The sequence below is a fragment of the Aphelocoma coerulescens genome, chromosome 5 (assembly GCF_041296385.1).
Source record: "Aphelocoma coerulescens isolate FSJ_1873_10779 chromosome 5, UR_Acoe_1.0, whole genome shotgun sequence".
Lineage (NCBI taxonomy): Eukaryota > Metazoa > Chordata > Aves > Passeriformes > Corvidae > Aphelocoma > Aphelocoma coerulescens.
The window spans coordinates 41,666,272-41,680,564 of record NC_091019.1 but is presented as its reverse complement, the minus strand read 5'-3'; the positions used below and the strand labels follow the sequence as shown (position 1 = coordinate 41,680,564).

The 14,293-nt window shown below is 38.2% G+C and overlaps 1 protein-coding gene across 8 annotated transcripts in view; it reads right to left on the bottom strand.

Annotated features, from left to right (window-relative positions):
• Positions 1 to 530: 530 nt before the first annotated feature.
• The window catches only part of NPAS3 (neuronal PAS domain protein 3), a 599,417-nt gene continuing 585,654 nt past the window's right edge, over positions 531 to 14,293 (bottom strand). For all 8 annotated transcript variants that reach the window (XM_069017784.1, XM_069017790.1, XM_069017786.1 and 5 more), the window contains 3 exons: positions 10,890 to 11,037; positions 7,633 to 7,748; positions 531 to 4,791 (listed from right to left, as the gene is read on the bottom strand). In XM_069017784.1, coding sequence (XP_068873885.1) covers positions 3,482 to 4,791; positions 7,633 to 7,748; positions 10,890 to 11,037 — 1,574 coding nt within the window. In that variant the 3' untranslated portion in view covers positions 531 to 3,481. The remainder of the gene's footprint in view (positions 4,792 to 7,632; positions 7,749 to 10,889; positions 11,038 to 14,293) is intronic.

Sequence of the window (14,293 nt, the reverse complement as noted above, 5' to 3'; positions counted from 1 at the left end):
GAATCAGCAGCCTACGTAGGATATAATGTGACTGAAGAGTTTCACTGTAACATTGTAGAGTAAAAAAATGAAAATATAAAGTGCATTTTAAATGATTAATGTAAAAAAGCTGACCTCTTCCAGTGTGCATTAATCAAGAAAAAAATGCACACTTTCTATAGTGGTTAATGTTGCAGGTCCATTATTTGGCTTTGATAATGTGCATAAAAATGCTCAATATGACAATGAGTTGGGGTAGCTGAAAATTTAGAATGGTGGCAAGTTTGTTGTAGTATTTGGATTAGCATTCTTAACCTACATCTTGACAGCTTCTCTTCTTCATTTCACAAGTGTTAATAAAATCTTGCTTTTTCCTCTTTGATTTTAGTTATTTTTTTCTTGTATTTTAGTTCTTTTCTTTTTTTTTTTTTTTTTGACAAAATGATTAAAAAATACCTGCTCAAACAAATACTACCAGCATTCATTAGTCAGGATGGTTATATGTAAAAGAAATGATGCCAGATAGTAACAAATCCAAGAGAAGTTTATTATGAAAATGGCACCTGCGGGATGAAAAAAAATTAAGTTACATAAAGACAACCATGTATGACATGTATGAGAATCTACAAAAGTATAAAAAGAACCCTGTTGTAAATGAAGTATGTACATTTCTGATTTGCAGCATTATCAATGATCAATGAAAAAAATGTTTCAAATAAGCCAGGCACTCAAGAAGTTAGATTCGGTTAGCTTAACACAAAATAAATGTACCATAGCTGTCACTTTTTAACATTTTAATTTTTTTATATTGTAGAGTTGGTAACACTGCTAAGATTTATACGAACAGAATCCCTTTCCCCGTTATTCAGCTACTTGGCACCAGTCTCCTCATAAAAGATTTCATATATTTGTACAAGAAATAGTTAAAAACACAGACACAGTCTTCACAGGTAATGAAGTTTTTTTTTCATTTTGTAATTTTAAACACTATGGATTTAGACAGCAGCTGTGATTATCTGTTAGTTTAAATCACCAGAAATCATTTTGACACAACACAGAAACATTTATAAAAAAAACCCAAAACAACAACAGCTGTCTAGCTGTTCTTTGTAGCTGATAGGTGCAGTCCTTTGATTGTTCCATAGCTAGAGCAGAGCTTCCAAAATTAAACTTTGAATTTCCCAATCAGCTTTCTCACCTTTTTCAGACCTACTTAAATCCTTCCTATGGAACCTTTAAAAGCTCATTAATTAAATTTCTAGCGTCCAATTCCTTTTTTGCTATCACTCCTCTGTGTCTTGGACCTACTTCTCAAATTCAAAGCTACAGCAGAAATTGATTCAACGCAGTGAGTGATCAAAAATTCGAAGGACAGCTGAGTTAATACATTAGCATTGCACACATAAGTGAATATATATGACAATTCTAAGCTCAGTTTCCTTTTTAAACAATGCCAGTTGACCTTTGAAAGAATTTCCTATCTCACTGGTAATTGCTCTACATATTGCTCTGCCAGCCTACCTAGGAGAAAACCAAAGAAATGCACCCTCTGCTTACAGTTCGAGCACAAGGACTCAGGGAATGTTAACAACTGAGGCTATATGGCGTCAATTTGCTTAATATATCTGAGCATTACTCTGTAGTGCATTGTGGGGTACACTGGAAGAGTAAGTCATACCCAGAATTCCTCTGTGGGAAAAATGGCTCCATTAACCTTGAGCTAGTTAAGAGTCTTTTATCTCTGAGAGTGAAGAAGAGAGAGCGAGAGATCGAGAGAAAGAGAGAGGGGAAACATGTGGAGGAGGAGGGGAGAAAGGAAGGGGGAGAGAGGGGTTTGAGAATACACAACAGCAAAGCAACAGCAGAAATTAAAAGGTATACAGACAGTGGAAGCAGCATAAGGTGACATTACAGAGGAAGGCCACCACACAAAAACCACTAACCCCCAAGAATCACTGGTTCACTAGGACTGCAGGAATGGGACTTTACCACTCCGGACTAGAGATAAAGCACAGAGAAGACAAAGGACAAAACAACTACATTAGCTTAGTATATACTGCATATAGTAACACACATTGAAACTGCAATGGGACTGACAGCCAAGGACACTTACACATTGTACACATTACAGTTCTCACATCTGTTATTAGATGCCTTAACAAACAGCTGCCAAAGATGGAGTGGAAGAAGAATTTATATTTGACAGTCATTTGGAGTGTTTGACACTACACTGTGATTTCTGGCAACAAAGACAAAATAGGAGATTTCTTTTCTTTTACTTAATGTGCAGTTTTCAGTTGTAGTTATCTATTTCAAGCTTATTAACCCATCCTTTAGTTTTAAAACATATTGGTTTCAACACTAGAAATAAGGAAAAGGAAAACAACAAAAAATACCCAAATCAATGAACAAAAAGAAATTTACAACCTTCCCTCTATAATATTAAGTGAAAAACAAAATAAAACATGTTAAATAGTTCTTCTGTTTTTTTTCCTTTTTACTCTGAAGTGTTATTTGATGTTGTAAAATTAGCCTCAGTTACACTGAGAAAAGAATAAAGCAAAACAATATGCACCTAAGAAACTGCTCCTCCCGTCAATTAAATTGAGCTTTTTGTTTTTAAGCACTTTTTGAAAAAGGCTTCCTGACCCATTTAAATTTGATGTGAGGCTATGCTTGTTAGTTTGGAGGTAACAAATTTTAAGTCCTGCAGCAAATGTTAATGAGGGCTTTTGTCTTAACTAACCAAGGAGACTGCAGCACCCCACTACAAACCAGTACGGAACACATTCTTTCCAAAAAACCCAGCCCACAAGCTGCATATTGTATGAAGACATTACAGATTAATAAATGATAGCACCATGGTTTTAGAAATTAAGTTAAAGTTTCAGTAATTAACATTTAGTCCAACTTTTTAACATTCTAGTCACAGGCCAGAAATTAACTTTTTAAGAACCCAAATTATTTTATGTGCAAGTAAGAAAATCTTAACCATAAAAAGAGAATTAAACTCTGCATAAAATTCTAAAATACTATCCCCTATTTTAAAGGAATTAGGAACAAAACCCCCTTTTCATTTGACTTAGTCAAACAGGGCACATTGTTTATGCTTGTCTCTTTTAATCTTGATCATATCAAGATCATTTTGAAGTAAAACCAATGGTTGTCACTTTAAAATCTCTTTACCACAACACTGAGTATTCTATGGCAGAGGCATACACATATTAAAGGCATCTTAATAAAGATGCAAAGGAAAAAACACACATCTTAGAAGAAGACAAAATGGCAGGCAACTGGTACTTCGACTCTTTGAAGGCAAAAATAAAAAAATATCTTTACATTAAAGAATAAGTCAAGTTAAAGAGAAAGGGAATGAAATGGGGCCATCATATTGAGATAATAAGCTGACCTGCTCAAATTCAAAGTGCTAGAATTAAAGGTCTAAATTAAAACATAGTCTATGCCTCAGAGTATAACACTGAACACAGTATGTGGTCATATTTCAATCCTCTTTCCGTTCCAGAGTCTGTGTAGTGTGAATGCCATTGCTGTACACAGGAAATGGAAGAGTGGAAAAAAGTCCTTCGGCAGTTGTGAACACATTCCCTGCAGGCATTTGGGTCAGACTGGCCCCGCTCACAGCACTTCCAAATGGTCCCGACATATTGAGTCGGTGAACGTGGTGGTAGAGCATTTCCATCGGTGTTTTAGGATCCAGACCAAAGCTGGGGCTGTTAACATCAACAAAGTTAACAGCATGGGTATTGGGGAGGAGGTTGCCCTGCATGGCTAAGGTAACTTCAGCTGGAGCATACCGAATAGTGCCAGTGGTGTAGACCCTCTGAGCAGCAGTGCTGGTCGCAGCAAGGGTTCCCGTTACCCTGTGAACCAAAGGAAGCACCACATTGCCTGCTTGTAACCTCTGAAGGGCTTCCAGGTCCCCAGTGTACAACAAAGAGTTGGAAGTTGTGGGACCTCCTGGATGTTTGTCCCTTGGAGATGCTGAAAGTGGGGGTGACAAAGGGTCAGAGGACACTGGAGCCAAGGCCGAGTTGGATGAGGTGCTGAACTGAGTTTTACGGCTGGCAGTATTTTCAGTCCCCGGTGGGGTGAGAACAGAGTCTGGAATGGAGACATGTAAACTACTGCTGGCTTGGGGGGAAGGGAAGTGCTCGGAACTGGGGGGCTTGGTCATACTGTAGGGTGATTCATTCCTTGAGATTTCCCTGTTGGGTGGGTAATTCCAAATACTGCTATCATTATCAAAATTGATAGGTTCTGAGATTTCTGTTTTAATTTTGAGCACTGAGGCACTGTTTGGTGACGAGAGCAGCTGGGGCTGGTCCACCAAAGCTGAGTCAAGTCCATTTGGACTTGAGGTGCTTGACAGCCTTCTCCGGGTCATGCTGCCTCCTTTTTGCTTTTTTCTCCTCTTCTTCCTCTTCTGATGTTTGCTGGAAGACTGGGCATTTACTTCACCTGCACTGTCTGAGTCCTTGGCACTGTCGGAGGTCAGCGATTCACAGTTCTGCAACCGCAAGTCTGACTCACTCTCAACATAGCGCTCCACCTTGATCTGCATAGAGCCAAGAGTGCCAAAACTGTCCTCAGGGGCCTTTTGATTCTCGAAGTCTGAGTTTTCAAAGCTGTCATCACTGTCCCTGCTGTCCTGGTTGCTGGAGCTGTTCCCATCATCATTACAGTTCATTTCATTATCTGACTGATTTCCTGACTTTTTCCTGTCGGATTCAGGGTCTTCACTGTTTTCTGACTGGTTTCCTTTCTCATCTGACTTTGAGTTCTCATTGTCCTCTGGAGCAAAATGAAAGTGAAACAAACCATTAGCAATAGGAACATAGTAGTATAATCCAAGTCCAGATTTCTACCTACCAATGAGATTGGATTTGCTTTAAACTTTTTTGGCAAAAGACATTCTCTTCTATAGAGCTGCATTTTTTTTTCAGGGTTGTGTTGGGAGAGTTTTGCTCACCATGAATGTCTCTGACTCAGGACTGTTAATGCACTAGAAGCCTATGCTATATGGCTGCACCTCGATTGAGGGAGCCTTTTCATCTGTTCACTGGACAAGAATCACGTTGACAGCTGTGAGCACAATGGCATTGTAGCCGTGCCATCCAAAGAGGACTCCGTGAACAATCCTATTATCACTGTTATGTTTTGGTGACTATTCTTTCACATCCATGTTCTCCTACAGTGGGCAGGTGTCTAGGTATAGCACTATTTACTAATGAAGATTCTAGTACTCTCATCTCAATTCCCTCTGACCACTGCCACTTTTGAAGTGGCATAGAGTCTCTGGCTGCAGTGGAATTACTGCTGATTTCCTCCTGCATGAGAGGAGCAGCAAGTCATATGTGTATAAATCTGAATGAATGAATAAACCAATTAAAATGAATGAATAAACCAGTTTATTGTTAAAACAATTTTGTTATGTTGCTAGACTGTCTTCTCATGGTCTCCTAAAGGACAACCAATATAAAAAAATACAGAAAAAATAATCAGCCAATGAATTAAATTCTTGATTCATCCAATTCATCTAAGGACCATTGAAAATAGCACAGCTACAGCACTGAGAAGCTGTCACTCTTCTTGCCTGAATTCATTTAATTATAATTCTAATATGGGTGAGATAAACACTCTAACCCACTGGACTCAGAGAGCCAAAGCAGCTTTGAGACTGAATATGCTCCATTATCACACTATGTTTGAAAGGGTCACGAAAGGTTTCAGGAAACCCTGTCCTTTACAGACCAGCCAGAAATCTTTTGTTGCCTAATAAAAGATGTTTTTCACTCATCAGAGCCAAGTACTACCCTTTTCAATATACTGGTTTTAGGGGACAGGGGAAGGACCAGTTTGCCTCTAAAGATATTGGTTCCTTCTGGAGCTAAGTCAATACCAAACAATTTCCCAGAAGTGCTGAAGGCAAGTTTGACAGGAAAGCTGCCTGAGCATTCAGGACACTGCACTTCACAAGTCACTTAGTGGGACTTTTGCTTGTGTTAGCAGCAGCAGAGAGACCCTTCCTTTTGAAAAATAAAACCTGTAGAAGCTAAGTAGCAGTTGTAAACCTCTAAGTCTCATCCAGCTTTTTGTTCCACCTAGGACTGAATTTTTCCTACAATTTTTTTTTCCTTTTTTCGAAGATGCTTTCTTTTAAAGCCATGGTTTCTAGCTGATGAAGAGTAGTCTTAGAGGGAGGTGGTCTAACGCTGCACAATATTTGCCTTGGATTATGTTAGAGCTTGAACTGAACTTGTAGGTTTCATCCAAAAGGCTGGTCCAATTTCAGGTCCTTTGGCATTTCTATTTAATTCCTTTGTAATAAACGAGCCCCTGAGTCTTCTGTTTTCCAAGACTCACAGACATCTCCTTCTGAGATGTCGATATCTGTGCACCTTTGGAATGCTGTCTTGCTCTGCATCAGCTTTAGAAGTCATGAATGTACGTGTACTTCTCACGTTCTCACCTGGAGAAACTTCCAGTGCATATGGGAAATGCAAACTGTTCTCCACATATGTGTTATTTGGCTATTTAGGAACAAGACAGCATAAAGGAAGCACTGGGAATGGATGAAGAGATTCCCAATGACAGTGGTCAGCAAGCCTGCACATTGACGTAAACCATCAAACCAAGCTGTCAAAGGAGAACAAATAAAAGCAAAAGATGAAAGAGAACAGCAATATCATATAATACTAAGGCCTGATCCTCTTCTTGCTTTTTCTTGATTTATATCACTGTGATCCATTTTCTCCAGAATGTTTTTGGTTGTTATCATAGACATGAGAGAAAAATCATCCATCCATCCATCCATCCATCCATCCATCCATCCATCCATCCATCCATCCATCCATCCATCCATCCATCCATCCATCCATCCATCTTGCATACGACAACTGAGTAACATCAGTACTTCTCGGGCACCAGGAAAGCACACTTCTTTCACTTCTTTCAAGGCCAGATGATTTGCACCTGTGCCTAGGTAATCACTATTAAAACTAACAGGGAATGTGTGAACCATCTGTGCCCTGGACCATCTGCACAGATGTAGGACTAATTTACACATAGAGCTTGACAAGTACACTCAGCTTTTGAAAACCAGCTGAAGTCCCAGACTTAAAGAGCTTAGAAACAAGTTCTTGAACCCACATCTTTTAATTAAATATAACTTTTAACCCAAGAAAACTCTCAAATTTTTCAATCTTCACTGCCCCCTAGTGAGACTCTTCAAGAATGTATTTTTACAGGAAAAAGAGCATAAAGATTGACAGTAGAGACCTGTCTGCAGAATGTCTGCTTACTTTGGAAAGAGAAGAACTAGAATTTTATCCAACAGTTGCAATCCCAAGTCCTCTGCACAAGGCACAATACCTGTTCATAAGCACAGCTGGGAAATCAAATATTTAGTTTGGTGCTATGTAAACAAGAATGCATGGAGAAAGTGAAGAGAAATTCTGAGGGAATGGAAATGCTGTCATTAAAAGATTTTGCTAGTGTTTTTCAATTTAATATGATTTTAAAAATTTGTTATAATGGAAAAATACTTGAGAAGTAAAAGCAGCTGGAAAGCTGACCATGGAGCTGTCATGATATGAACCTCTTGTGGGTGTAAAGGCACACCATGTGTGTTACCTGAGTTGTCCTTTGAGTCCGATTCCGAGTCAGAGGTCTCCGAGGATTCTGAGGTTTTCTCTGGCAGATGAGGAAGTTGTGCAATATCCATTGGAGTGTCCTTGTACTCTGGGTTACTGAAGAGGATACAGCAAATATAAACACAACTGGATGGTTTGCAGTTTCATGATTTTTTCCTCTTTTCATATCAAAGTTCAGGAACAAAGAACATAAATAGGAAGAATAGCAGAGTAAACACAGAAACATATATTTTTGGCTCCTCAGAGCTTCACAGCAGGAATTTTGTGAAGGTTTATTTTAATACTGCAGTCAAATACTTTTATTGACCTTGTTTGATTCTAGTGAAGTTTTAGAGCTTTCAAAGCGTCCTTACTGAAGTGGGACATCATGGCTTGTGTGATATCTAGAAGTAAAGCTACACTGTGTAATCATTCAACAACAAAATATCTCGATTTCAATCCCATTACTGTGCCTGGGAGGACAGAGAAGGTGTTTCAACTTTTCCAATCTGTTTCTCGCCCACTGGCAGTGTCTATTAGAGTTACCTCTGTAAAAATGTTCTCTATCAACCTTGCCAGAGTCCTTTCAATACCTGTTTTTCTCAACATCCCAGTTTTCCACACTTTAATCAAGCATATCATACATAAAGTTATTAAGAAGGTGCTCAGCTAGGGCTAAAGGAAGTGACCACTGCTCCAAAGAATCTGGCCAAAAATTAGATGAAATAGGTTATATATTTTTTAAACACTGCACACATACATCCACATCAGCAAGAAACCAAAAACAACCTCTCTAACTATATGACAGATGCACATGTGCATGTTAAGATGCATATGTTAGGGATAAAGAACTGTCAACACACCCATTATAATCATATCTTCATCTGCTCATGTGGTGCTCACCTGTGACTTGTTAGCAATGAACATGACTGCAATCTAAAAAAGCTACACTGCCAGAGAAATGGAAGAAAACCCCTACAACACCATGCTTTTGCTTGGTTTGTACCTTTCAAAATGTGTTCCTTTCCTAAATCCATGCAAATGCAGAGGAACAGACACAGCTAAACATAACTGGCATAGAAATATTAAAAATAACAAAGTCTTTAATAATTTTTGAATGGGTGAGCATTTCCATGCAGTTCAAATTCAAGTCTGGAAAATCCACAGTCCTGCATAGCACTATATGAGGCAGCACTGGGGGTGCCTGACACACTACCACAGTGACAGTGTGCTCATATTCAGCCTCTTAGATTGTACTGTGAAAACTCAGAGTTCACACAGATCACACTGAGATACCATCTTACAATTATCATCTTTATGGCTTTGTCCTGACAAAGTGACTTTGTTCTGTTGCATCCCAGGGCAGTCCCCAAATTTGCCCCCTCCAAGCAAAAGATGTTTGAGGGCTTTCACACTGTAAATAACAGGTTGCTAGAACAAGAACAGCATTAATCCTCCCTGTCACTATAATTAGTCTATCCTTTTACAGACAGCTGAATCATACTTTCTAATGCATGGAAATGTATACAGACCAGTACTCCTGCTAAGGGTAGACCTAATTATGCCTTGATCTGTTATTAAAATATTATTTGGACATTTGGATGTTTTGTGGATTCCAGTACAAGGAGAAATCCAATTTAAAAATACAAATTCAGTGAAGATGTTAATATTTCTCTAACAGACTGGTGAGTGGAATACACCAGAAAAGTCAGGTTCTGGGAGGAGACCTGGGGAAGACCACACTGATTTTCTTTTTCTTTTTTTTTTTTTTTTTTTTTTTTTTTTTTTTTTTGTTAAGTATATTCTGCTTGTAGAGAAACTTATTTTGTGGGATGTTTGTGGAGTAGGTTCACCTATTGTCTGGAAAGTAGCAAAGGGAACAGAGACAGCTGTTAATAATTGTTATGGACCACTTTTACAGCTAGAGCTGGGAAATATGAGAACATTTCAGGGCATTTTGAAGCCCTGTTAAGGACTGGGGTAGTGAAGCTGTATTTCCAGTTCAGAATTGTCAGCCTTAAGCTGATCTCCTGAAATGCTGCATTCTGCCTAACACTTGCAAGAAAGAGACAAGAAAGTAGCAGGATAAGGATATATTCAGAAAAGTCTGTGCTCAATCATATCAGGCCAGAAACACGCAAGTCCCAGTGAAAACTCTGCTGCTGTGGAAGGTTTCCCACAGTACCCCTTCAGTGCTCTCCTGCCAGGGGTTGCTTCCTTCTCTTCCCCAAAAGGGGAATCAAAAGCATTTCAGCATGCAAGTTTAGGCAGGCACAGTCTCTTCAGGCCTTGCTGGACTTGGCATAATAAGTCACAATCTAACCCCTAGACATCACTTTGAACTCTCATGGCATCAAAGGGAATGTAACAAACCATGACAAGCAACTTAAAAGGAGAACATGCCAGAAAATGACAATTGCATTACATGACAATCTCAAGGTTTCAAATTTTATTTGTTTGTTTGTTCTGCTTTGGAATGAAACAGAAAATCTCCCAATCTTATTGAACATTTTCACAAAACAGAATGCGTTGAAAGGTATTTTCAGATGAGAAAGGTCAGGTTTATAATTCACTGTCTCTCAGTGACTGTTGGTTTTCCCTTGAGCTCTGAAACCAGTCCTTTAAAAATACTTTGGTAAAACAGAATTTCTCAGGGAACAGCCTTTTATTCAAGCCATCACTACTATTTCTGTTGAAATTAGTTCTAATAGCTTAAAATAGTACTTTATAGTACTTTAATTTTTAAATCCTATTTTGCATTTTTCAGTGTGACTATTATTTGATGCTTATAGGAACAACAAAGTAGTTTGAGCCTTTTTTGTCCTGAAAAAGTTCCTCTCTCTGGAGCGAACTGGCAAATGCCTTTCAGAGATAACTTTTTTTTTTGCATACCAGCATTTTGCTTCCCTGCATTTCTAATATCGAAATAAAACTGTGCTGAACAATTGACACCAGATTTTATAACACAACTACTGAAAGCTGGTGTGGATAATTTTTATCTTTGAGCTCAGGTTGAGAGGATTTCAGGGCATGCAATAAAATGGTGGAGCGTTTATCTCAAGACTAAGGTGGAATAATAATTCAAGAATATTCTCATGTGCTGAGACACGACAGATGCCTCAATAACTATAACAAAATGGCATGGCTTTTGAGGTGGACTATATGAAAAGTTCTTCTTAACTTTCTCTAGACTTCTCACCAACAGAGACAAGCAACAGAGACAGCAGTTCAGGCAAGAGAAGTGACTGGAAGACCTACCTAAGGAGGTAATTGACCCAAATGATATTCTTCTCGCTTGCGTTCTTGGCGTTGACAGCTATGGTTGCACTAGATTGTATCCAGATATAACCTCCATTCTTCTGCATCCAGCGGTAATACTTTGTTACACATTGACCCTTATTCAGCACTGACAGGAAAATACAAACAAAACAGAAGCAAGATGCAGCACATGTTAGAATTGTGGTAAAATGATCCTCATTGTACAACATGTCACAGGTATAAGCAGAAGATGGCTTCCTTTGGATTTAATACCAGTGAGATAACAAACAGGATCTGAAGTTCAGTATAACTAGCTACGTGTTTTACAAGTTTTTAAAGTATAATTTTATTCTGCTTTTGGAAACTCTAGTGGAAGAAGAAAAGTAAAAAAACCATACAAATCTCTATGGTTCACGGAATACTTATTGCTGTGTGGACATTTCCAATGCACTCAATGTCAAACTGTAAAAAAAGAAAAGGAAAAAAAGAGGCAAATTTATATGTGATTTATTCATAGCTCCTAGGTAGACCTCTTTGAGATTCTGGATATTTGAAAGGTTTGGGAAGATACTCTACCCCTGCTGCTTTGATCATTTCTCCTTATTGCAGGCGATATCAACCACTGAACTTATACATCTGTTTCTTTGATCTTGTCAAACAGAATTTACAGTTCTCAGATGAACCAAATCTCCACTGGTCAGTGGGGGAAAAGTCTTTGGAGAATTTACTTTCTACCAGAGCAAAGTAAATCCACCAACAGGCTGAGAAAGAGGCCTAAGGGAGGCACAGAATGGCTTGGTTAGAGCCAAAGAGTGACAGATCTCTCCGATGTTTGAAATATGCTAGGAAACAGAGAAAGAAGTAAAGCAATCAGTAATGCGAAACGGTGCTATTAAATGCTCACAGCAAGATGGCTTAAAAATACAGATGTTTAAAGTAATACTTCAGCCAAAATATTGCCAAGTTGAAACGGATTTGTTTTGTATCTGATTCTTCAGTGTCAGGAGAAGGGAATGAAATGCAAATCTTTCAGTGGAGGGGAGCAGCATGCACTTAAAAAACCCATAAACCACACAAAATCTGGGCACGGTTGTTGCTGGCCTCCCTGCATTCCTCACTATTCCCACAAAGCTTTGTGCACTAGAGGGCAGTGTGCCTTCACATTCACCGCCTGCTTTTGTCATGTCCTTGTCTCCGTCTGCTAAAATGAAAAACCTCTAACTGCTGTAATAAATTTGGCTAAATTAGCTGCTAAATGGTTATCTCAAGTAATATGTATTTGCATTAATCATCTTGCTCTAAACCAGAACAAGCCAGAGTCCTAAAGACGTAGTAAATTCATATTGTCCATTTAATTACGGCTAATAAGTGCTTCATATACAATAGTTTCATGAAGTACACTTTCTTTTTTTTTCTTTCTTTCTTTTTTTTTTTTTTTTTTTTTTTTTTTTTTTTTTTTTTGTAGTGTGAAAAGAAAAAAGTCACTTTGGAAAAGAATAAGTATTTAAGGCAGTTAAAGTTCCTACCATAAAAGTGACAGATGACACTTTGGAGCTTTCAAGTTAACCAAATGTCTATACCATAATTATACGTATGAATGTATCTATATCTAAATCCGCGTACAGCAGATATCTACAGAAAAAGATGTTTATGAAGGCAGCCATACAAACAGTGACGTTTCCTTACCTTAGAGGTATCCCTCAATCCCCACAGCAATTTTTCAACTACTAGAGAAAAATATGCATGTAAAATAGTGCAGTGTAAAGTGAATGTGAAGTGCAAGTTATGTTCAACTCTAATATAAACAAATATTTGTATCTGGGTCTTGCTGTTTTTCAGCAGCCTTTAGTGAACTAAGTTTGTTTCTAGCAGACATCAATATTTCCCTAAATTTTTACTTTTGTATTTCAAGCTCTAAATATTCCACTGTGATCATCCATTGTCTTCAAAACCTCATTATACAGCAGAATAAATATAAAATATGAACAACTGACTACCCAGCATTTCTGTCAAACCAATGTTGTAAGCCACTTTAGAAAACAATCTCACATAAATTAGCCTAACTTTATCAGTTACAAAGAACAAGGGAAGAAAAGCACTGCTGTAAGTTTTGATTATGGTAGGCATTTCCATTTCAGTGAAATAGGACATTCAAAATACTCTGCTTACAGCTGAGTGTAAAACTGATGTGCACACAAGTGTGGAGTGATACTCTGTCTCTTCTGGAAACATGAATACCCAGAGTTGTGTGCAGGAACTAGTAAAATCTATCTGCACTTGCACCTACTAAATTCACTACTGTCTTCCTTGGAACAGGTTTTGTCTAGGGAGTTTACCATGCTACACAGATGCCAAAGGACAACTGTCCACATAAACATTTGAAAATCAAAGTACCAGGTGAGTCACTAGCCAGTGGCTGAAGGGCACACTGCAGTTCTGCATAGTGATAGCTATAAGGACTCAGATTCTCCAGTTCTTTTGGTCATCCTAGACAAGTCCTTCAACCCTCAGTAACTTTTATATTGGTTGTTGCACCACTGGAAAAGTCTGTGTCATGGACTGAACAGAGCATTCATTTCAGAACTATGGAAAGAGGAAAAGGTGCTTGCTTTCTCAAGAATGAAAATTCAGTGCATCAGAGCTATATACAAACCATCTACACTCAGAGTTCAGGCTCCCAAGTACAAAGAATACACCCAAAGAATGTCTGAAATACTGTATTAAAAATGAACTTTCCATGAAGTTCATCTACCTGCAAATTTCCACTCTATTTTTGGCCAGCTTAGATATATTACCAGATACACAGAGTTTTCCTTGCTGCATCTGTCTAAAGCACATTTCATATAAGAGATTTGTGGACAAAGCTCTGAAGGAAGTCCCACGATTCAATATAAAAATTCTCTCTGTAAAGAGATTCTTTGGCAGGCAAGATGCACTGTGCTGCTAAATCTGGTTCTTACCTCTTTTGAGAGTGCACCAGGCACCCTCAAGTCAGTTCTGAAAATTCACAGTGTACCTTGGAAAGAAATTTCTCAATGTGATGAAAGAAAATAATGAAACAACATTTGAAATGTTTTCTAATTTAGAGTATTTTTTAACTGCTGGCATTGCCAACCTGCAACTTAGAAATTAGCTGAGAATTTTGAGGAAAAAAAAGCAATTAGAAGGAGGCATCAGGGAGGGAAATCTATCCCGTTTATTGATAACCTAGTGTTACTGAGTAAAGCCCAGTTTAATTTTAAAGATCTTCAGTTTGAAGGTACAGAGAGTCCATTAATAAAGTTACTGATTTTGAGAAGAAATTAAAGCAAAGAATCACTCCACTCTAAGATCTGTTTGTGAAGTTATGTTTTGTAACTAGCAACAAACCATGCATTTCAGTTTAGCATAGACTTCTGAAAATG